Source organism: Nymphalis io, chromosome Z (genome assembly GCF_905147045.1).
Source record: "Nymphalis io chromosome Z, ilAglIoxx1.1, whole genome shotgun sequence".
NCBI classification, from domain to species: Eukaryota; Metazoa; Arthropoda; class Insecta; order Lepidoptera; family Nymphalidae; genus Nymphalis; species Nymphalis io.
This window is the reverse complement of record NC_065918.1, coordinates 10,745,308-10,771,027: the sequence shown is the minus strand read 5'-3', so window position 1 is coordinate 10,771,027 and position 25,720 is coordinate 10,745,308. Positions and strand designations below refer to the sequence as shown.

Sequence of the window (25,720 nt, the reverse complement as noted above, 5' to 3'; positions counted from 1 at the left end):
GTCATAATCACAAGTCTTAATAAACAATATGTTTAATGATCATTCAACATAAAGTCTTGTCCTATTTTTATGAACAGTTTTTTCTTTACCATTGACTAAAATTACAACATTCGGTGATAAATCTTTAACAACTGTATATGGACCTAAATATAATGGATCAAGTTTGCTAATATTTTCATTTTTAACCAATACTAAGTCTCCTTGTTTATACTCCACTGGGTTTATACTTCTATCATATTTTATTTTTCTTAAAGTTTTACAATTTATGAGGTTTGTTTTAGCATCATTTTGTGACTTTTGTAACCGGTATTTTAGTTCTATTGCATAATCATCAAAATTGTAAATTGGATCTATTGTCGACCTAAGATTACTTGGTAAGTTACATTGTTTGCCAAACACTAATTCGTATGGAGTAAATTTTGTACTCGAGTGTACAGAAGTGTTATACGAAAAACACCAGTAAGGAATCCATAAACTCCATTCCTGACTATGACTGTTAACTTGCATTCTTAAATAAAATGTTAAATGTTTATGACTATTTTCAAGTGATCCTAAGGTCTGATGGTGGAAGGCTGTAGACTGTAATTGACTTATATTTAAAATTTTACAAACCTCTTCCATTGTAGAATTTATAAATTCAGTTCCTCTATCGGTCACGATCTGCCGAGGGATGCCATATCTAAGTATAAAATTATTTACTAGAGTTGTAGCTACTGTGCGCGCATCCTTACCTGCTATCGGATATGCCTCGACATATTTGGTGAGGTCGCATTGGAGCGTTAAAATGTAATTATAATTATTATCTCTTGTCAATGGACCTACCAAATCTAAATAAATCTTATCAAAAGCTGAATTTCCACAGTCCGTTATGGTCATAGGTTCTTTTATGGTATTTAAATATTTATAACGTTGACATTTACTACATTTTTTTACAAAAAGCTTAACATCATGCTCTAATCCTGACCAAAAATATTTTTTACGAATGTTATTTAACATACGTCTTATTCCTGCGTGTCCGCTAGTGGGCAGGATATGATAATCGTTTAATATAACTCTTTTCGTATCGTCGTCTATAATTTTTGTAACTCCTTTAATTACGCATAAACGGGGTCCGGACCACTTACGCATTTTATTAATAACCTGAGCTAGCTCTTTAATTATTTGAAAATTATTCTCATCTTTTATTACATATAACGTATTTATTTTTAAATCGATACAAAATGATTCCATTTCCCTCACAGAGACAGCTCGTGTACACTGGGATTGGGTAAACAGTTTCACAAAAATTGTACGATTTGACGACGAGTATGCATAATCACCACGCTCTAATGATACGCATTTTTTAAACTTTCTCCATTCTTCTTCATTCACAAATACCAACTCCGTGTAATACTTCGGTAGTTTTAACATCTCTACAACTCTTGGGTGATCAGTCCAATCGTCAGAAGAAATATTAGAAACCGAAGTAGAATTACAAGGTTTTTCATCAAGCTTCTTCTTTTGTGCCCTTGTAAGTACTGACAAAATATGATCATTCATCGCCTTTAATTCTTCACTACTAATTTCTATGCGTGACAATGCATCTGCAGCTACATTATCACACCCTTTCACATAAGTAACCTTAAAATCATACTCTTCAAGTATTAGCCGAAATTTTAACAATCTACTGGAAGGATCTGTCATATTGTATAAAAATATTAAGGGTCTATGATCCGTTTCTATAATGAACTTTCGTCCATAGAGATACGGTCTAAAATATTTAACAGACCAAACAATCGCTAAAAGCTCTTTCTCAATCGTTGGATACCTACGTTCAGCTTTATTTAAACTACGACTGGCGTAAGCTATTGGTCTACGATCAGCATTACATAAAATCGAACCTATTGCATACCCTGAGGCGTCTGTCTGTAGTATAAATGTGTTATTATAATCGAAAATAGGATATTGTAATATTGGAGGGCTCATTAACATTTCTTTTAAAGTACTAAATGATTTTTGACAGTTTTTATCCCAATTAAATATTACATTTTTACGACATAAATCATTTAATGGAATACAGATTTGGGCGAAATTCGGAATAAACTTTCGATAATAGTTCGCAAAGGCTACAAATCGTTTGAGCTCGTCTACGTTTTTAGGAACCGGATAATTAATTAACGCCTTAATTTTTTCTGGATCTGGTTTAATGCCGTCCGCTGATACCACGTGTCCGAGGTATAAAATTTCTTTTCGAAGAAAATCGCACTTATGAGGATTTAATTTTAAATTAACTTTTCTAAGCCTTGTTAAAATATCTAACAAATTTTTATTATGACTATCTAAATTTCTTCCAAAACAAATTAAATTATCCAAATATACAAAACATTTATCGTAATTAAGTCCCGACATTGCTACTGTCATTAAGCGTGAAAATGAACCAGGACTGGTTTTCAAACCCATAGGCATACGGGTCATTTGATACTGGCCAGACGGTGTTGTGAATGCGGTATATTTCCTACTGTCAGCATTTAGCTTCGTTTGATAATAAGCTTGTGTTAAATCTAATTGAGAAAAATAAATAGCTCCTGAAAGTGAGTCTAATATATCACTTATATTCGGAAGGGGAAATTTGTCATGCATTATACAATCATTTAATTTCCGAAAATCTATCACTAAACGCCAGCTTTTATTATTATCTTCTGATTTTTTAGGTACTAATAGTACTGGGCTAGACCATTCGCTGTAAGCGGGTTCGATAATATCATTGGCCAACATTTTTTGAACTTGTTTTTCTATTTCATCACGTTGAGAAAACGGTAATCTATATTGTTTAGTATAGACCGGATTCGTATTAGCTTTTAGTTGTATATTTTGTTCGTAAAGATTACACGTACCTAACTTGTCTCCTGGCAAGAAAAATACGTCAGCATATTTCGCACAAATACTTTGTATACTAATGCTTTCTTCTTTGTTCAAATGATTCAATTTAATTAATGATAATAATTTCCGAACTCTTTTTCCGTCCAAATTTTCTTTGTTAAACGAACAAATATTATAATTCGATAATAAATCAATTTCAGGCCTAAAATAACTAAGATTAATTTCTGTTTCGCGAGTATTTAAAATTTGAATAAATATTTTTCCCTCTTTCGGTTGACAGATACTTCCAGCGATAAATACACCTTCACACAATTCTCTGGGAAATATAACACACGATTCATTCAAATAAGAATCAACTTGAAAAAACTTTTCACACCTCGGAGGTACCTTTATAAATGTATTTTTACCTAATTTTCCTAAACCTAAGGAGAGCGTAATTGGTTTGTCGAAGCTATTTAAAGTAAATGTATTATTTTCGTAATTTAATACACAATTATAATTAGTTAAAAATTCTTGTCCGATTAAACCATCTTGAATACAAGGCAAATTCTTTAAGACATAAAACTTATGTTTGAATTCTATTCCACATAAGGTAAACGGTATGTAAACATAGCCCTCGGTGTACGAGGTGCCACCAATACCATTTACGGCTACGCGTTTTGGATGTATTGGAATATTCCTATCTCTTATTACATCGTATTTAATCACTGACATCGAGGCGCCCGTGTCAACTAGCATTCTATATTTGGTACCTAATATTGTAAACTCTACGAAATTATTATATGTATTGCATGCTAGAATAAAGTTAGGATCGAAAAAACTCTAAGTTTTGGTTATTTTCCGAAGTAGTAACCTGTATATCGTTTTGGGATTGATTCATAAGATGTTTTCTACCGTTATTACTTCTACCTCGCGATACTGCACGTTCAAAATTATGTCCGCGTCCTCGAGAATTACTTGTGGATCCTCTATTGTTTCCTCGGTGGTATAAACTAGATGTTTGATTCGGCATCGGCCTAAATGAACTATTTGGCGTGTAATGTTGGCGTGCGTTGTTTAATACTCGACCTCTACTATGCCCCCTATAAGATGGTTGGTACTTACCTCGATGTTGAGTCGTGAAAATCGTTCCAGCTGATGTAAAAGAGCCTTGACGCGACAGTTCCTCGTCTTTGGCTGCTCTTATAACATCTTTCAGCTCTGAGTAGTTGCGGGCCGCTAAAATAGTGCTTAATCGACTGTTCCTCAAACCTTCGGTGAATCGCTGTATTGCTAATTTTTCGTTTACGGGTCTCAATATTTTAAACGCGTTATCGTCACCGTTAGCTTGGGAAATAGTCAATTCAACAAATAAATCCTCAAGTTTCTTACCAAATTCCTCAATACTCTGCGAACCTTGTCTAGATTTTAACATTTCTATTTGTAGTGCCGTGGCTGACTGCTTAGTCAACAGATTATTTTTCATGTCGGCAATAAGTTCTGTGGAAGATTCATAGTTAGATAACAAACGTAATTTGGCATTTTTAGTTAAACGAGTTTTAAGGACAAAAGAAATAAGTAACTGTTCATGTTCTTTCCTAATGGTTTGGCTATAGAATTCGATACAATCTATTAATTTTTTAGTAACTTCTTCATCTCCTGTCATAATAGGTAGATGAGAAGTAGCAGTTTTCATGTCAAAGTCAGTCATGGTGCTAAAATCTTGGTCACTAACTAAACAAGTTGTTTGAATTTTTTGATAAAACGATTCAATTTCTTCGCAAGCAACTAATAAGTAATTTATCTCTTCCTTTTTTATATACCCTTTAGATGCATTAAAGTTTAACTCGTCACGATATTTTATATATTCGTCATATAAACTTTTTGCCTCTAAATATTTCTGTTCTAACAACTTTTTAGTTCTTTTCCCTTTACTTAGTTTAATTAAATTTATTTTTATATTTTCAATTTGATGTTTTATATCTAATATATGATCCATTTAAATCTTAAGAAACGGCTTAAAAATATACACTTAAAAATAATGATAAAATATGAATATATCTATTGTCTATAATACCATAACACCTTTGCTGATGACACTATTTCACTTCTCCTTTTATATATTTTTCACACTTTTACACTTCTATTTTTTTTTATAAGCATCCATTGATGCGTCTCCAGGCTAAACGACACGTTCCTGATTTATTTCTCCAGTCTCTGGTCCCCGCCTCGAACGTCTGAAAGCGCTCCTGGCCATCTCCTGACGCATCCAGTTTATGTGGCAGCGTTTATATAATTTATATATGGCAAACTTTGCCCCCAAAATTAAAAGTAAAAGAAAAATACCCAAAATTATATTTGTCACTTTCTGATTTTGGTGTATTAGTTCCACGTCGGCCGAATTCACGCCTCCTGCGGCATTTTGTGCAACCACAATTTGTTCTTTACTTTGTTCTTTGCCCATTTTGTATTATGACTCTACTAACGTTCGAACAATTAAATACACGAATGTCCAATATTACACAGAGCGACATTATATTGTTATACTGCACTTCGTTAGAACCCGAAACCGAACCTTAAATGGCAGGGTCGCCATGTAAGGACGGGACTAGGTAAATAAAGTAGATGTTTAAGGTTTGAAGATAAATTTATTACTGCTCCTCAATACCATGTGTCAGCTGCTTATATACTACACTACACCTGTGTTTGCGCACACACTTGTGCGCTATAACATATCCTGCGCAGTTGGCTTATTTCTCTTAAGACTTGCCACCGTGACCGAAATCGGTCAGGTCATCATTATTTTAATTTGTAAGTAACCAAGCACACGCGATGTAATTCCTTTCGTATGATATTATTTATGTATTTGGTTTTTCTGTCAGAAAATTCTCAATAGCAGCCCGGGGTCTGGAAGTTGGAAGTGTGTACATTTCCGTTCCTCGGAAAGCACGTAAAGCCGTCGGTCCTGTGGCTGAACTGTTCGCGGTCGTGTCGGATTGCTGTCCCATCGGATTACGAGAGCTAGGGAATAGTGTGTTTGGGCACAAACTTGTGCACTATAATATGTCCTGCGCAATTGTATAATCTCTCTTGCGATTGGCCGCCGTAGCCGAAAGCGGTCTGGAGGACCTTAACAGAAACGGAAATTTTGCACGTAAAGTTCGTACGTTTCCAATATGACTATTTGGAAGATTATGAATTTGCCGATAAGGTTACCAAATTAATATCATCATCGTTGTGATGATTACTCTTTAGCCACAACCCAAATTGGAGCAGTGTGATGGAATTAACTCCAAACTCCTCTTATAATGAGAGTATGTCTCACAACTTATAATTAAAGTTATGTAATATTTGTCAAATAAAATCATATAATTCATCAAAATTTGTATATTTTGAAAAGATAATCTTAATTTAATATTATTTACAACTTACAGATACTTCATTCATGCCACACATTTACGTTCTAAGTAATTTGTCACGTATATATATATATCACTTAAGTAAAATACATAAATGTTAAACTATAAATAGCTTATTTACACAAAACTTGTGATGTAATACAATAAAATATTATATCATAGCTACAATATGTTAGACCTAATAAAATTAATTCATCAGATTTAGACTAGATTTAACAAGGAATCGTTATCTTATACATAAAAGAAAATACCTTTGATAGCGTCGATTTAATACTTAAAACGTCATTTGGATTTTTTGCAGTTAAAGATAACAAGCACTACAGTCGAACGAAACATTTTGTTTGTGATTTTGAAAAATCTGTCTAATACAAGAATATAAATAAAACATTATTTTTCTTAGTAACATAAGACATCCGTTAATATTGTTTGCTGGACAAAAGTGTTTCGCTTTCCCTAAGTGCAAAGAGACATGTTTATATGCATTTAAATTTCAATGAATCTTTAAACTTTACTAGATGGTGGGGCTTTAGCCAGCCTTTGTGGACAGTGGAGAAGAGGCGAAATTTCCGTGCCGATAGTGGTGTTTGAAAGCCTCAAGGCCGATTTAAAAGCTTACCGCCGGGAGTTCGCGGAGATTCGGACTACGGTGGACTCTAGTCTCGTTAGTCGGCGTTATGATTAACGCCCGATCGGCTGGACTGATCCTCCGGCCTGCGAAGGTGCACCGCCCTCCGTTAGCTGCGGATAGGAGACGGAAATCGATGCAACAAACTGTACCGATATACGCACTGGAGGCCGCCTGTGCGTATATGCTGCGCGCCCGGCTCCACCATCAAAACCAGCACCCGCATCTAAGTGGATGCCACCATTTGCTCCACCGGCACCGCTTGAGACGATTCTGCCCTCGATGATCCAGGAAAATGTCCGCCGCATAAAAGATGGATATTAAGGTGACGGAGTTTATCACGGAGGGTTAGATAGTCTTAGGCATCCAGATTGCCACCAACGTCGGATGGCGCCACACTGAGGAAGCTCTTATTCCTCCTCAGTCTCATCAGTATGCCTTCAGACGAATATCAACTACTGCGCCGGAGCTCAGGACCTATTGCTGCTGTCCATGGTGGAGTGGGGGATCGACCTTACTGTGGCCAAAGAGCATCCACGGAATTGTGGTGGTGCGAGGAAAATTCCACACCTACGGCGCCCCCGTGACGTAAACGATGCTGCCGCAGCTTTTTCTGCGCCTGGTTGGGGAGCCTTTCCCCGTTCCAGACACGTGTATATGCTCGCGGAAGAGCACCGGTTCCTGGTGGAAGCTAGTGACCCTCTCCGCCAAAGACCTGAGAGGAGGCAATCGACGCTATGTACACATCTCCCCCCGCCGTAAGAGTCGCTGGGGCTACAGTACCCCGAATCCCGAGAACCTCCCAACTTAGGCGGGCTAACCATCTGGGCGTAGAAGACTTTACTTCACCACTGGCAGTAAAATAGAATTAAAAAATACGTGTATAACGTAGTTGTATTTGATATATACAAGCATATCAAAATATTATTAACAAAATGGTATCAATAATATTTTCAACTTACTATATACAAATAACAAAAATGAGAAAACACTGAACGAATGCAACAATCATCATTCATGGTTATTGAAACAAGCAACAGTTAAACTAATTTTTTTTTTTTAATTTGTAAGCTAATGAACTGAAATAAAATATACCGTTATCGAAGATATATCATCGACCGATATATAGTCTGTATAATTGCTAACAAAGCTAATGACAATAAATGAATAATGATCAATGCGTCTGTGTGATGCTCTGAACAGTGTAGACAATGGGCGCGAGTGGCGGCGCAGACGCAGTCGGGAAATGTCCGTGCGCACGTCTGTGGTTGTGTAGAGCTGTCCCCTGTTATATAAATATATAATTTAAATGATCATGTTCTATATGCCTTGGGTCTGGATAAACAAAGAACATACATGTATACTTTTTTTTTTTTTTTATAGAATAGGAAGGCGGACGAGCATATGGGCCACCTGATGGTAAGTGGTCACCAACGCTCTTAGACATTAGCATTGTAAGAAATGTCAACCATCGCTTACATATCCAATGCGCCACCAACCTTGGGAACTAAGATTTTATGTCCCTTGTGCCTGTAATTACACTGGCTCACTCACCCTTCAAACCGGAACACAACAATATCAAGTATTGCTGTTTTGCGGTAGAATATCTGATGAGTGGGTGGCACCTACCCAGACGAGCTTGCACAAAGCCCTACCACCAGTCACTGTATACAATCTAATCCTGATATATTCATATTACTGTCTGTTTGAGTAAGCCATTGTAGCTACAAGTAGAAAGGTAAATATCACATGGCGACGCAGGTACGACAAAAGTAATCTATACATTTAAATAAAATTGAAGTGACTGTCTGTGATTTCAAAACAACTGCCACTTTTAAAGTTAATATTTGCGATTTACCAAAACCAAAACAATCATTTTTTTTTATCTGTCTGTTTGTCCAGGCGAATATCGAAAACGGCTAAAAATTATAAATTGAGGTTTCGTTTAATCTTTATTTCATCAAAATCGGTTGAGTCTATCAAAAATTATAATAACATACGTATTTTTTTAACGCAAATAAATATGTTAAGTTCAAGCAACGCCCGGCCGGTGTGTTTCACAATTCATTACTTTTTTGTTACATTGGTGTTTTCTTTGCATTCGCGCAGTCGTCAATATTTAAAGAAATTAATATCATAAATTTTGTATGAAAGAACATTTTGATGAATTATTAAGTAATAGAACCAAAAGTTGTCACTTATGATGTTAGCAAAATGGTCCTGTTAGGTTCTTAATATTTCACGAATAACCCTGTACATATAATAGCATTCCAAGTGTCGTAGAGTTTTCGAAATAGATTTTATGATAAAACATATATAAATAATATATTTATTTATAACTAATACCTGTATGAAACGGTCTCCGCACAGTTCGCATACATAGGGCTTATCGCCCGTGTGTCTCCGCACGTGTAGTTTGAGGTCGTTGCTTTGGGAGAAGGCCTTCTCGCAGTACGGGCACTTGTAGGGCTTCATACCCGTGTGTACGCGCATGTGACGTGACAGTTTATTACTGCGTGCAAACGCTGTGAATGAAAAATAAATTCTTAAACATATAATAAAGTCAAATTAAAAATAATAATAATCATTACGTGAAGCCAAAAATGATGATATTATATTAAAACGCTTTTTTTTTTGCTGTTTATAGCACAAAATATTAGTCGAACTATCGAAATTACAATTAATTAAGAAAATTTTAATCAAATTGTCGTATAAATTAATCAGTTAAAGTAAAAAGGTAGCTTCACACTCAACGCTCAACGCAACGCAAAGCAATCACTAACGTTCACGCTATATGACACTGATGTAAGTCCTGGCGACCATTATCAACATATTCTATATTATACTAAGTAAGTACTACCAACTTGTAATTAAGCTACTAGAGCAACGAAGCGGTTTATATGTCACGGTAAAATTGTATGGACCGTTAGTTCAAATTAAATGGAGACTGTGACAATGTGTAAATCTGTATAACATAAAGAACACGATGATTTCGGTCAAGGTTAACAATCAAAGGAGATGCACAGGACATACACAGCACAATTGACCCAGCAAACGCAGGTGCATATCTACTAACTTACTCTAATAATCCTATACGAGCGCAGAACAAACGGTTTAACGTGCTTTTCGAGACACGACAGTGTAAAGACACACAAGACCACATACGTCTATATGTGGTTATTTTATTATGATCAGTATTACCTTTGCCACAGACGCCGCATATGCAGGGTTTCTCTCCAGTGTGCGAGCGACGATGGCATTGCAAGTCAGACGAACGAGGAAAACCTGTATTTAAGAATTAGGTGTCAGCTGAGTCCATCAAAAACATAATAAGACCACTGTAGAGTTAATCCTACACGTCTTCATATACTTTTTTTTTTATATTTGCCGAGTGGGCAAATGACTCTACTCCTACAGTCCAAACGCGACGACGGCCAGTACAGTCGAGAAGAATGTACTGCACTAGCCACCCCCGCCTTACCGGCCCGCAAGATGCCTCTTCACGCCTCGTTTGAAGGGTTGTAAGAGGAGGGGAACACGTATGCTGGTAAGGAATTCCATTTTTTGGAAGTGCGACAAAGAAAGGAGTACATATAATATATAAACATACAATAATATATCATTTATATTGAATAATATTAATCACTGACAATCTATTTGTTCGTGTGTTTAATACTGGCATATTTATTCTATCTCCGAAGTTTATGACAAAAACACCTATTGAAAATATTAAACTGTGTTTATCATGAAAAATATTAACATATAGCCTATCCTAATCACAGGACTAAAGATAATGAACAACTTTGAAATTGAATTGATATTTTTTGGTTAAAAACTTGAATAAATCTATTGTATTCATTATCGATTCGCGAAAAACGTAAAGTTTCGCAACAAGTTGTGATTTTTTTTTTCATTTAAGAGGTAGGCGAACAAGTGTAGGGGCCCCCTGATGGTAAGTGGACACCAACGCCCATAGACAAAAGCATTGTGAGAAATGTTAACCATCGCTAACATCGCCAATCGCCCACCAACCTTGAGAATTAAAATGTTATGCCCCTCGTGCCTGTAATTACACTGGCTCACTCGCCCTTCAAACCGGAAAACAACAATACCAAGAACTGCTGTTTTGCGGTAGAAAATCTGATGAATGGGTATTACCTACCCAGACGAGCTTGCACAAAGCCTAGTAGTAGACCAGTATATAAAAAGGTGAATAACCTTTTATATCGAAACAATTCGAAAATCCACGTCATGTCAAAAACAAAGGACAAACTTTATTAAATCCTTTTTTCGCGTTATGACAATCATAGAAGTAATTTTTTCAACATAACTACAATTGGAAAAAATTAAACAGTACCTTTCCCGCAAAAATCACATTTATATGGTTTCTCGCCGGTGTGCCTGCGCATGTGCACAATGAGGTTCGAGGAATTCGAGAAACTTCGACCGCAGTACAGGCACAGGCTGGCACTGCTGCTCGTTCCATCTACACCTGCGCCGGTACTCTCGTGGACGCGCATATGTGCCCTGTAATATTTATCGAAAACATTTCACACGTTTATATATTTCTATTTTTGTAGATTCTTTGATAAATCGTTTCTGGGCAATAATACTCTTTGTTTTCTTCGCCTTTCAAAAGTGTGTTATTGTAAATAAAGAATCACCTCAGATTGTCTCGTCTGTGGAACTTCTTATTGCAGACGTCGCACTCGAAACATTTCTCTATAGACTTGTGTATCTTCGCATGTCTTGCTAGCAAATCTTTTCTGTAAATAACAACACAATTTACATACATCGCTACTAATTCAACAACATAATTCCAAATAAGGCTAATAAATAAAAACTGAACTATAAAAGTATATATTAGTAAAATCATTTAAGCTAAAAACTAAGTACATATTTCTTTACTTAATTTTATTTAAACATCAATGGCTGCACTTACCTGTAAAAGCGTCTATTGCAAGTATCGCATCTGTGCTGCGGCGGTGCTCTGTCGCGGTCCATGAAACGTACGGACACACTCTGACCCGTATGTGCGCGCAATATGTGCTTATTGAGTGAAACTTCGTGCGCGAAACGCAGCCCGCACGACGCGCATGCGAATGAACGTTCAACTCGTGCGCACACCGCTCTGTGACGAGCCGCGCTCTTCACAGTAGCGAATACCTTAAATTTTATATTAATGTTATATTTAATACATTCGTTCTAATAAATGAATACAATATTATTCATCAAAACTTGAAGCATTAAATATCAAAATAGTTACATAGCACGGGCACCTTGAACGACGGTCAAGGTTGCAGGTTAAAGCCCGGGGAAGTACAACATAGGTTTCATGTGCTTAATAAGTAATCTCGCGGTCGGCTGTGAAGGAAACACCGCGAGCACACATGCATGTGTCGTTTACACAGACCACCATTGGAGCAGCGTTGTAAAATAAGCTCCAAGCCCTGAAGGGATATTTATGGGCTGTAATTGATAAAGTAGGGATTGTTTTATATTTCATACATTTCTTATAAAAATGTAATTATTTACTCTTGTAATAATGAAATGTCACTTGAAGATGGTGACCACTTACCATCAGGTGATCAATAGCCCTGAGTCTTTTAGACATACCTTATCACAGAGATGGCATCGCGAGGAGAGTTCGGGGTGTTCTCGATCACGATGCTTGCCAAGCTCGACGCTGGATATGAATACAGCTCCACACTCCTCACACAAATCAATGCCTCCAGACTCCTGTAATACATGGAGTATTATTAGACTAGACATTAATTAAACTAAATTACAACCTTACTTATACTTATTTATATTTTTTACTTTAGCTTGTGAATGTTAGTACACTTGTTCGACCAAGTTTCTAACTTGAATACAGTGATGAAAAGCATTACTCTTTTGTAGCACGCAATAGAGTGGGTTAACCTTACACCAACTAAAGAGTTAATAACATTGCGAATAGGAGCAGTAAAAAAAATAGACAATTTGAATATTGAATTGACGTGATAATAATGGTCATGATTCTAAATAATCTATGTAGGCGAAGTTGTAATTACAGATACAAAGGACATAAAATCTTAGTTCCCAAGATTGGTGGCGCATTGGCTATGTAAGCGATGGTTGATGGTTCCTTATAATGCCAATGTCTATGGACGTTGGTGACCACTTACCATCAGGCGGCCCATATGCTCGTCCACCTTCAAATTCTATAAAAAAAAAAGTTGTAAAAGTGGATATAAGTAAGTCAAGTAGAATAGTGTTTTGTTTTAAATAAAGATGCGAGCAAATCGCATGGAATATGTAAACATAAAATTTGTTTATCTTTTAGATTACATTGTTACGATTGTATCAATTTATCTTATTATGTAGTATGTTCTAGAAAACAGCCAAACAAAAGCGATTTTATGTGTGTTTTAGCAGAAACAATCATATCCTTACTAATATAATAAATGCGAAAGTGAGTCTGATTGTTTGTTACGTCTTTATTACTCAACAGATTATTTTAAAATTATGGATACACTTATGAGTTATGCATACTCTTTTTCAGGGGGTAAAAATACACAGGCTACCTAGCAACGGCCCCCACCCCCGCACACGGAACGAAGCTAGCGGAAACTGGTATACATTTTGAATGTTGTGTACACTTATAATTGATATACATATCAGACGTTGATTTTTTTCTCTGTGAATGTTATGTATGCTACCATTTAATATGTATATTGTTAGTGTTCCTATTAAATAAATAAATAAATTTTTGTACGTATTTTGAACAAGCTGTAAAAATATTAATTTGTTAGCTTTAAGATAATACTCACAGCATCTCTGTTAGTCATCAGTAGATCTTGCAACAACACTTCAGTAGACAGGTTGACCTTTCGCTCTTCTTTTGGTACATCTGGAGGTTCAGCCTATAAATAAAAACATTTTATAATTAAGTTTAGTTATTAGCAGTATTAGATACATACATAAAGCTGTGTAGTAGAGCCAGAGCAGAAATGAGCCGTTGTATTTCATTTCGAGGGAGTTGTAAAAGCCAAGGGATTTTTTTCTAAGCGAATGCATCAACCATTTATAGCCACTCATAACCCAAAAAACCTTCTCCCACTTCACGTGAAAAAAACCCATGAGTTTTACCAGAGAAAGAAAAAGGCCATCGGAAGTTCTGCCAAATTCGTTTTCCAGCAATGTCTTTAAGCACTATCTTTAAGTCCCAATTAAAAGAAATATGGTCAAGCGAACGCTGATGAGTTACGTAGGTACATAGAAAAACAGAGAAGCACTCCATATTTCTTATATTTATTTATTGATATAATGGTATATTGAAATAACTTGTATATTTACATATATAATATAAAGTGACGTAGTATAATATGTATAATATGAAGTAACTACTTACTGGTTTTAAATTATTTAATTCGTCTGATGTTTGCACGCAATTGTGACGATCGAAATCTTTCATCTCAAGATAAATCTTCTTACACAGCAGACAATTCAATACTTTTACATCTGAAATGTAATTTAATTAAGTTAAGCATTTCGTTAAAGTAATCTATTTAAGCGAGTTGTATAAAAATGTTCACTGACCTTTGTGTTGTACGAGGTGTGTCACTAAGTCATCTTTCGTTTTGAAATCCTCTTTACAAAATACGCAACTGTGCTTTTGATCCGGCAAGTATTTCAAATTGTATCCATTTTCAGACAATTTATTGAGTATCGTCTGAAATATAAATCCATTTACATCTTAAATAAATGTTCTTGGTGTGAAAAGTCTATTGGCGCGGCTTAGGGGTAAGGCCGTGACGTTAGCCGTGACGACAAACGGCGTGGCCCTTATGTCATGTCTCTTCATTGATATATATTATTATTTATTAATTGGTATTCTTTAATTACAAATTATTTCAATAACTATCGATTTTCATGTTCGAGGGTCACGACTTTACATTATATAAAATTAAACTTCACTAGCTAAAATTCTACCAATTTTAGTACTACTGTTTAATTCGCTAATAAAATGGTTAAGGAATCTTTTATTAATTCATTTTATATATTTGAAGAAGGTTTTACAAGAACTTCACCCTTATAAATATATCAATACGCACTTGGGTAACTAGTTATATATATTATAAAAAAATTTAATTGAAAACACAATACAAACAGAATAATTTTGGAGCGAACAAGAACTAAAATTTTAAAGATAAAATATCCGTAGCCTATTCCGAAAACAGTTCATTATTAATACATCTTTATTTATATATCACTATGTTATTAATCACTTATGTATATCTACTTTCATTTAACTATTATGTATATTTGTCTTCCCTCTCCCCATGATTGGAATAGGCTATATGTAGGCCATATAAAAACTAACAGACAAGAAAATTCATATCATTAAATCATATTTAATCAGATATAATTGTAATCGTAAGCTCGCCTGTGTAGGTACCACCCACTCATATATTCTAACGCCAAGCACCAATGGTTAGAATTGTTATGTTCCAGTATAAAGGGCGAGTGAATAAGGCACGAGGGACATAATATCTTAGTTTCCAAGGTGCATTGTTGGTAAAAGGGATGGTTACAATTTTTTACAATGCCAATATATCTATGGGCAATGTTTACCACTTGACATCAGGTGTTCTCTTGCCAGTCTGCCTACCTAAAAAAAATACCTACAATAATGGTCAGTATGGTCTAAGCTTTTAGACATATAGTTTCCAAGTGGTTGTATTGTTCTAAATTAACAAATATGTGATTAAAGACTTTTGTTTATTTATCTTTCCTTTTCCTTCCATTGGAAATACACTGATATATACATATATATATTGTAAATCTAAATCTGTCGTATTTAGAATGTTTACAAGATTATGCGTACATACGCTGGTGAGTAGCTTCTTAGGGCGACCTCGTTTTTTTGGTCCCATGAGGTCAGCGTGTTGCTCCCAGGCGTGCTTCGTAAGGCCTTCAGCATCGTGGAAACTGGAACCGCAGACAGGGCAATATGTGCTGTCCGTTTCATTACCATCTACTGAAAGTAATGCATTAAATGTATGATTCTATCACATACTATTAAGGATGGATTTTAAAAATAAACAGACCCCTTATATCATAAGATTGGAAATGAACTGCTAAACCTTAGGGATTAAATTATTAAAAAGGCTTTCCTTAGAAACCTACTGTGTAAAACCCCTATACAAATTATCATCGTTGCTAGCCCCAGTAGTTTAGGCTATGCATTGATATTTCAGTCAATTATTATATATATATAGACCAATAATTCTGATTGCCCAACATCTATAATGTTTTGACCAAAATCATCTTTCGTCAATGTGGCAATAAGCCAAAGGATAAATGTACCAGGAACATATATTGTTTTAAAGATTATGAAAAGATAAAATGCATATGACAAACCCCTATATACAATCCTATATACAATGGCCTTCATAAAATTACGCCAAAAGACTTAGATAGAGTAAGCCACGAAGCCATTTTGTAAACCCTAGACAATCAAAGAATCCTCAACAGTGTAAATAAATATTATGAAATAAATAGGTATATTCAGTAAGTAAAGAAAAATAAAAATGCAGTTGTAACATTAATTATAAAAAAGATAGATAAATAATTAATTCTTTTATTTGCCGGTGACATTATCTTGTTTGAGGAAATTTCTTTATGAGAAAATATCAAAGTTGTAAGACAAAAACCTTAAATTGACCGTCTATGATTCCATGAAAACCAAAGTACATACAAGAAGCAAAAAATTACCACCCTCTTAAAATAAGTATGTAGAAGCTTACACATATTTAGAACAGATTATATCCCATAAAGACCAAAATACCAGTACCATGTAAGTTAATAAGAAGACGAATAATGGACATTCATGAAATAATAAAATATTTCATTGCTATAGAAATTTCAGGATAAAGAATTATAGATTGATTGCAGATAATATAATTGTTTTTTAAATAGATAAATTTTTCAATCTTTCGATGACCTTGTTTTATATTTACAACATAGAAAAAAAATGTAGTGATTGTCAAATTCATGAAATATTAAAATATGCAATGATCCCAATCAGATGGTGATTTCGATACGGAACCACAAATTCTTAACTAATTGGGCAAATATGCTAACTTTATGATGTATGATTATTGAAGTAAATTCAACATGATATTTTTATACTCACTAATAAAACTTTTTTTCTTAATACCACTAATTAAATTTTCATTTTGAGTTGGCTGAGCCGTAAATATATCTTTACAGTGATCTTCTGCTTCATTTTTAACCGTATCTGAAAAAAATATGTAAAAAACATTAAACTTTAATATTATAGAACCATTCACACCTATAAGCCTGTAATTATAATGAAATGTTTTAAAAGAATAAAATAAACAGTGTGTTACTTTAATTTTGTTCCTTACCTACATTATTAAAAGTCTCGGAAACATTAGAAAGAGCCAGAGAGAGATCTATGTCCATGTAGTCATCGTGATTTTCTCTTGCAAACTGTTCAGTCTTCACTTCGACTGCCTCTGACTTTTAAGGTTCACATAATAAAAAGTTAGAAAATATTCTCAAATAACAAAAACAAATTTGTTGCTAAACTATGTTGATAACCATTTCTATAGTATACTCCAATCACAGGAAGATTAAAGGCAAACAACTTTAACATTAAATTGATGTGATACCATTGGTTGGGATCATGATTAATCTAATCAGTATGTATTTATGTATAAACAAATTGAGTTTTAAATGTCAACAATGTTATAATTTGAACTTTGATAGTTAAATTAAAATGAATATAATTAGTTAAGTGGAATTGCACTGGTGGTAGAGCTTTGTGCCAGCTTTTCTGGGTAGGTACCACCCACTCATCAGATATTCTACCGCAAAACAGCAGTACTTGGTAGTGTTGTGTTGTGGTTTGAAGGGTTAGTGAGCCAGTGTAATTACAGGCACAAGGGAAATAACATCTTAGTTCCCAAGATTGGAGGCACATTGGTGATGTAAGCAATGGTTCACATTTCTTACAATGCCAATGTCTATAATAATGTCTAATAATGTCAACTCCTTCCTATTCTATAATTAAAAAAAAATAAAAGAAAAAAATTTTTAGTAGTATAGCAGAGCTATTGGTAAATTACATGGAACATGCAAATATAAAGTTTGCGTAATAAAAATTAAGTAACATCATATTCTAAACTATCAAATTACATATGTACTTCTAACTTTGAATTACCTCAAATGCTAGACTATTATCATTATTCATTTGTGCAGTATTTTCTCTTTTTAAAAGACCTCTTAATTGGATATCAGCTTCTTGCGTGCGGGCTTTGAATTCATAAGCATTGGTTGCCTTTTCCTTACACATGTTACATATTGTTGATGGTAGCCCATCACCATGTTCAATCTATAAAAAAAATCATGATATAAATAGATATGTACAGCACTTCAATATGAATAAAAGATAATTTTTATTTAGTGTTATAAGTACATCATTGTATTATTAAAATAATTCAATAGGACTTTTATAAGTAATGATACATGCTTTTCAAAATTAAAAATGCTGCTTGATATATGCACTAAAAGCCATGCTAAATATACTGCCTCTTTGTTTTTAATAAAGGAAGCATAATTATAAAAATAAATAACAAATTCTTCATAATAAATAAAGTAAAGTAATTATATCAAACTTTGTTAGATTTGTAAATGTAATAAAAATTGTTATATTTTTAACTAAATGCTATGTGTAGTAAAAGGGGAAGGGGACTGAAGAGAATAATTTGTAGATTACGTTAAAAACTTAGAGTTACATACACAATTATATACGGCGATATTTTTATAGTAAAAATCGCAAGGCATTTATGTATTTCACATAGCGGTCGTGACACTAATACATTCGCAACTATTCGTAATGGCTTATATTCAACGTTTTCAATTCGATTATTTTTTTATGTCAGTAAATTAATAAGAATAGCAAAGCATAATTAAACTTTTTTATTAAAGACTTAATACCTTTATTCCTGTAATTGATGCGATTATGCTGTCCAATGTGATAGTTCCCAAGCGTATTTCGAAAACAGAAAGCATTTCAATTTCTTTTGATAAACATGTTCGACATAAGTCTTCAATTTTAAAGATACTGTTTTGTAAAGCCATTTTGTAAAAGTAGATTATATTTAAAAACACTGAAATTTTCACTGTTTATAAAATGTACAGAAATATGGATTACAGATAAAATTAAAGATATGTATGAAATTAACATTTGTAAATGTTGCCAGTATCCGTGCGTTGACCACCACAGATAATCTATTTATTGCTTATGGTATAATAGATTAAAATATATGTTAAAAAGACAACTTTGAATTATTTGTAAATTTAAATTAAAGCTTTATTAAAATTATTATTAATTAGAAATCAATTACTTTGTTTAGACAAATAAATAAATTATTAAATATAAAAAAAACCGCTTATTATTATGAATATAACAGCCCTGAAAATAAAAAGTGCCTAAAAAATAAAATATGATAACTGCCGATTTGTACCGGTTCTATTTCGATACAAATTCATGCGAAGATATTAAAATGCATAGGTACATAAATTTATTTATTTAAATAGATAGTCAATGTTGCATACAATATACATCACGTAGGTATCGTCACCTTATAGGTAACTCACAAATCAAAAGAAAAAATAATATACTATTTTTTTAATAATGATTTTCTTAAAGTTAGCAGACAGACTTCAGACATTTCATAATATGCCTCACCCTCGCTTTCATCCGATAAATAATTTATGTTAATGATAATTTTATTTGTTCTGACATTGTATCTAAAATCTCGGCTATACCCACAAATTTCTTTTTCTTTTCAAATTGCATGTGGACAAACATTTCTCCATTCCTCTACAGTTATAACACTAAATTTTTACTTAGCTAATGTCAATATCGCAAACATATTCACTGTAATCTTTTTTTGCAACGTAAATATATAGGTAAGACTTACCTATATATTTAATTATTTATTAATTGATAATAAAAGAACAATAAACAAAAGGGCATGGCGCTTCTAACGCTACTTATGATAAGAGAGCTGGCGAGCATTTTGCATATGATTTTCTCATGTTTCAAATTGATAAAGATTAAAATTCAGATCGATAGTTAATTAAAGTCCTACATCGCTGCGTTTTTGATTTACGGTGCTTCAAATTTGTAAAAGTTAATAAGAGTAAACATTAGTTACTTATATCTACTTCTGAGGTTGATGGTCAAAATCATCCTGGATACAAAACAAATCTATGAGGCAGATATCCAGGGCTCTGCATTATCATAGTTGTAAAAAAAGCTTCACTAAGTCATTTGCGAATAGTATTGAAGTAGATTTTTTATAATTGAAGAATGGCAAAAGCGTCGTTTTTAAAAATATATATTTTAAGGGTATGCTTTTTTATATAATTTTCCTGTATTTGTAAGTATATATTTTCTACTGAAGTAAAAATTTACTTATTTTAACGTTATATAAACATTTTAATTCGATTCGATATCTGCTTTCTCTCTTCTTATGAATAGTATAAACTAAAGTACAGGGTTAATATTGTGTATCCAATGTGTGGTAAATGGACAAAGATGTTAGCTCTCAAATTCAGTATAACACAGTGCTAAGAAGTAATGAAGCTGAAATAATAAATGAAATTACTTTTAAAGCAACCAATGGCCGAGTCAAACTTTGCCATCATAAAAATAGTTTTATTTATCACATTAAAAATATTATCTAGGTACATTTTATTTGTTATTCTCTGTAAAATAACAATATTGTGTATGTAAATATGAGATTAAAAAAACTATCGAAGGCTGCAAAACTTCAAGAAAGGAAAGCAATATCAGTTAGACGGTACAATTGTTATTAAGTATTTAGACAAACGTTTGCGTTAAATATGTATTTAATACTATATTAAATACTCATTTTATACTTTTGCTTTATGTTGTAGGAATGATTGTTTAGACAAAATATTGGCAATTAATGTCATTCTTATTTGTTTAGCGTGTGGAATTATTTAAAATGTTTTTCTTTCTATCTTTCTTACAATTGTGCAAACAACCTTCCCACATTAATTAAATAAAAAATAGTTATTCTTTGTGTTCTACGTTTTTTTTAAAAATGCTACATCCTACTAAGATATTTTTATTTAGTTAAAGATAGTTGAACAATTTCAATTTTCACTATTATCAAATACCTTGATAACCGTTTAATCAAACTTTTACCAACTCATATTGAAGAGTATTTTAAAAATACGAATGAAATTCAAATAGAAGTTATAGGAAATATGATTTCCTACAAAGTATGTCTGTGCTGCACGGATCTACTTTGTAGGATGCGCCGGTTATAAGATGTTTTATCAAGATTCAAGACGAGATTCAATTTACACTTAAGGACCATGTCCAGACGTAATTTTAAACAATTCTTTGCAGATAATAACTACTATTATAAATTTACAAATCAATTGTATATACCTAATTAATTTCTTTAAATAGTTTTGGTAAATTCATGTCAACTATTTACCTAATAAGAAGATTTATTAAGTGTGTGCAAAATACAGAAAAGTACAACAACTAAATGTTATATGTTTAATGTAAGTTTTAATATATTTGGTTATTATATACATTCAACAATTGGCACGTTTATAAGAAATAGGCACCTACTACTAAGTATGTGAGAGTCTATGTGTGGGTGGCAGGCACGCGGGTATTATTCACGGCTCTAATTATTGTCTTTATAAATGTAATAGCTAATCGTTCTGGGTAGATAAGACGAAATATGTATTTTCAATAGTGAGCGTCTACGACGGAGAAGGAGTAACTGCGACAAGTTTCAAGTCAATCGGGCAGATAGTTTAGGAGAGAATATGGCAATTGAAGATACGCTTAGATGGTCAGCTTGTGGTATCCATTCAACTATAAATCTGTGTAATATACATTAAGTTTTTGTTAATTGTGGCGCAACTATGACCTGACCTAATTTGATAATACATTCCGAAGGGATTCTTGAGCTCCAAGATTATATATAGCCCAAACGATAACCCAATATTTCATCAGAAGTTACCCTAAATATTATTATATTATAACCAATTTTTTTATAATATATTTACTTAATATTTTATTATTATATTATAACCAATTTTTTTTATATTATATTTACTTAATATTTTATTAATTTCACAAGGTGTACTTCATTCCGATCAATAAAAATTTCCATCATTTATTTGTTGGTAGCTGTAGTATCACTAATTCACTAGTATTAAGAAATATAAAACAGTATGAATACACCAAACACCAAGCTACTACTGTAGTTCTCTACGGTAAGACTACGGTAGTTCTCTACCCCTCGCAGACTCTGCAATACCCAGACTCTACACCCCGCAGCTGCAAGACGGACTTAGTATTTAATAATATATTTAACATATATAAATAGTAAGCTCGTACGTAAACTTGCTATGATGCCAAACTGTCAGAAGATTTAATGAGAACAAACACATCATCTCGTATCAGGGATTCGAACCCAGCATGATGTAGCACTTTTAAACACACCAATATTAAAACTCTTAAAAAGACAATAATAAATAAAACGTAATTCTGTTTCGGAAAGTGGCGTGAAAAAAAATATGTTAAAATCTCTTATTATAAGATTAAAAAATAATTACATTTATTTCTTTTTTTATTGTTAAGCTGATTTATTTCTTTCAACGGAAACCATCTGGATCGATTTTTATGTATTTGTATATTTTGACAAAACAGTAGTTTATGTAATTATATATTATATACTTAATGTTTTACACAAAGCTTCTAATATGTTTTAAATGGAGACTTTATTTAAGGTTTAATCATATTGTCGAATTTAGATGGAAAAAAAATCATGTTCCTCGCGAGTATAACCACCCATGGTCTTATTTGAATTACAACACTTTTATACTTAATAAATAAATAAAATTACAATGACTTTAAAAGATAAATATTATTATTGTTTAACTATTCTAATAGAGGATTATAGTTATTTTATAAGATAAGATGATTTTATTATCTCTTTTTAAGCAACGACCATGTCAATCGTTAAAATATGCGTAGTGGGTATCTTCGACAATTTATAAACTAGACACCATTTTTTTGTTTTCAAATTAAACCTATGCCATCAAATCAAAACATGTTATGTGTCATGTGGTGTGTCAGTTTTCATTCAGGAAACAGCCAAAGGCGTCTAACAGACGCGTCGGATAATCCTACAGCGGACAAACGACGCAATTTGTCTCTAATTACAAATTATATCTTTGTGCCGTATGTTGCGTTTGTTGAAAATATTGAAGGGTTAAACGCCTCTTATTGCTTTCACTGTTAATAACAGAGCTAGTAGCCAATTCTTGGTTCAGACAAACGTTATTGATATTCAACGGAAAAACGTTAGCGTTCTTAGCATTATTCCAGGTGACCCTTATTGGTACCGTTTCTTTATCAACACTTATATAAATTACTAGTTTCCACCCACGGCTTCGCCCGTATACAATTGAGAACGTATATAAAAATATAAATTTAATTATGATCGGTTGGGAAGTTAAGATGTGAAAGCGTAACAAAAAACTCTTTCGAATATAAATCACAGTCTAAATCGATTCAATAATGAGGCATGAGGCAATGAGTATGCCTCATTATTGAATCGATTTAGACTGTGATTTACTTCGCCACTTTGTGGAAATGTTTATAGATAACAGCCTTATGATAAGCCCACTGAAGTCACACATAGGTTGACTGGAGAGGGATCCATAAAAATGAGCTATAATCATTGATAATTCAAAATGTTAGCGCAGGAAATTTATATCTAATATATGACTCGATGGCTTTGTGTAAGCCGGTCTGGGTATGTACCGCCCACTCGTCATATATTCATCCGCCAAGCAACAATACTTTGGATTGCCGCTGGGTGAGTTAGCCAGTGTAGTGTGTAAGCACAAGGGCCATAACATCTTAGTTCCCAAGGTTGGTGGGGCATTGACGATGTAAGGAATTGTTAATATTTCTCACAGCTCCAATGTCCATGGGCGATGGTGACCACTTACCATCAGGTCACCCAAAAGTCAAAGTCAAAGTCTCAGACCTCAGACCTGAGAAGAACCGGCGAAAGAAACTCAGCGGGATTTTGTTTTTATTATAATTCATTTTAATTTTTAAAATAAAATTAATAAAACAAGAATATATTTCCGATCTATTGTTTTGGCAACTTAAAAAGTCAGGAATTAGTAAAATTAAATATATAGTACAGACAGAATATTTTCAATTGATAATTGCATAAAATTTTACTATAATAATATAGTTATAACTTTTTCCATCCATACTTCATCAATGAGTCAGGCCCGAAGGGCCGTTACCTGCCCTCGCTCACTACACTCACTTAATTATACCTACGATCACATAATTGTATTGTCTTTACCTATAAAAAAGTCATAATCTTTAGTAATACTATAAACTAGCTGTTGCCCGCGGCTTCGCTCGAGCTTTAGTTTAAGTAGAGCATAAATTATTATTTGAAAGTTTGTAATTTTAAAGTAAAAAGCATGAAATTTTATTCTGGTTTTAAAAAAGTTTATCAAGGGATTTTTAGTTTTAGATTGATGACTACTCTTTTAATAATCATTAGTGATCTTACTGTGAATCCCTGTAATTTGACTGAATTTATTTTATAGTGACTTAATTAGGTTGAAGATTTATTTTATATATGTCTCCTCATCTATTCACACCGTTGGACATAGTTAATACTGTAATTGCGTACAAATATATTTTTTTTATTATATCAAACTTAGATTTAAAAAAAAACACTCATTAATAACTTTATTTATAATTAATAATCGAGCACCTCTTTGTAATCGACGTTTATGGTCTTCCTTGTGGAGCTAAAATTACTAAGTTGCGCAGAACTCACTCTGGAGCATGCAACATAAAAACTGTCCATGTGATAACAATTCTCATTAAAATCAATGCCGACTATATTCAATGACATATTAATTTTCATGGGGAAGCACATTTAAGAGGGAACTTTATACTTTGGAATTCGAATAAAAAAAAATATGTAGGAATTGAGGGTCATATTGATGTAAAGCTTCGAGACTACCACTTAAGTGGTACACCTAACAATAATATAAATACGTTTTCTTTATACATAATCAAGTTTTTATAAAAAAGCATTACTTGCACCTCCCTCGGAGATATTGAGATTTTGACTTGAGATATCGGCAATTTATGATTTGAAGTAGATGTACTCAATGGGAGGCTATGTATAAATCATTGTAATTATTATTTTACACTTTCCCTTATTTGTATATTAGGCAAAAAAGTCATACAACATCACAGAAACGTGCAACAATGCGACACAAGAAGATTATATAGTTTGCAATGTTGTATAGTATAGATGAACTGTCATCGAAGTTTGTATGACTATTTAAGCACCAACTATAAATCATCAGTATGTATTAATCTAAAAACGAATATACAAGAAAACAATGAATTCAACCTTTGTAATAATTTGCCTTAACTAATTGACGCCGTAACATGATGTTAGACGTTTAGTCTCCAGGCGATTGTATTGTACTAAATTAGCTAACAAGTATATGATCTCGTATTTATGTTCATATGTATCATAGTTATTGTAAACAAAGTATACCGCTGATTCATTTTTTTAAATGTTTTTAACTGTTTTACACAAAGAACAAATTATTTCGAATTATAATTTTTAGCTGAAAATAGAGATAGTCTATGTATATTATAACATTACAATAAAAACATTTGATTAAATTATGGTAAAAAAAT

At 33.1% G+C, this 25,720-nt stretch overlaps 1 protein-coding gene across 2 annotated transcripts; it reads right to left on the bottom strand.

Moving 5' to 3' along the window:
• Positions 1 to 6,311: 6,311 nt before the first annotated feature.
• LOC126780776 (zinc finger protein 846-like) lies at positions 6,312 to 19,104 on the bottom strand. 2 transcript variants are annotated; one of them, XM_050505474.1, is made up of 15 exons: positions 18,892 to 19,104; positions 18,116 to 18,286; positions 17,298 to 17,412; positions 17,063 to 17,167; positions 15,756 to 15,904; positions 14,464 to 14,596; positions 14,276 to 14,385; positions 13,695 to 13,787; positions 12,499 to 12,621; positions 11,825 to 12,048; positions 11,547 to 11,648; positions 11,240 to 11,409; positions 10,084 to 10,167; positions 9,229 to 9,407; positions 6,312 to 8,167 (listed from the first exon to the last, which is right to left on the bottom strand). In XM_050505474.1, the coding sequence occupies exons 1-15, from the start codon at positions 19,033 to 19,035 to the stop codon at positions 8,057 to 8,059; spliced, it is 2,013 nt and encodes a 670-aa protein (XP_050361431.1). In that variant the 5' UTR covers positions 19,036 to 19,104; the 3' UTR covers positions 6,312 to 8,056. The 2 variants fall into 2 exon arrangements, with proteins under 2 accessions (XP_050361431.1, XP_050361432.1); XM_050505475.1 differs by having other exon boundaries at positions 15,756 to 15,901.
• Positions 19,105 to 25,720: the final 6,616 nt, after the last annotated feature.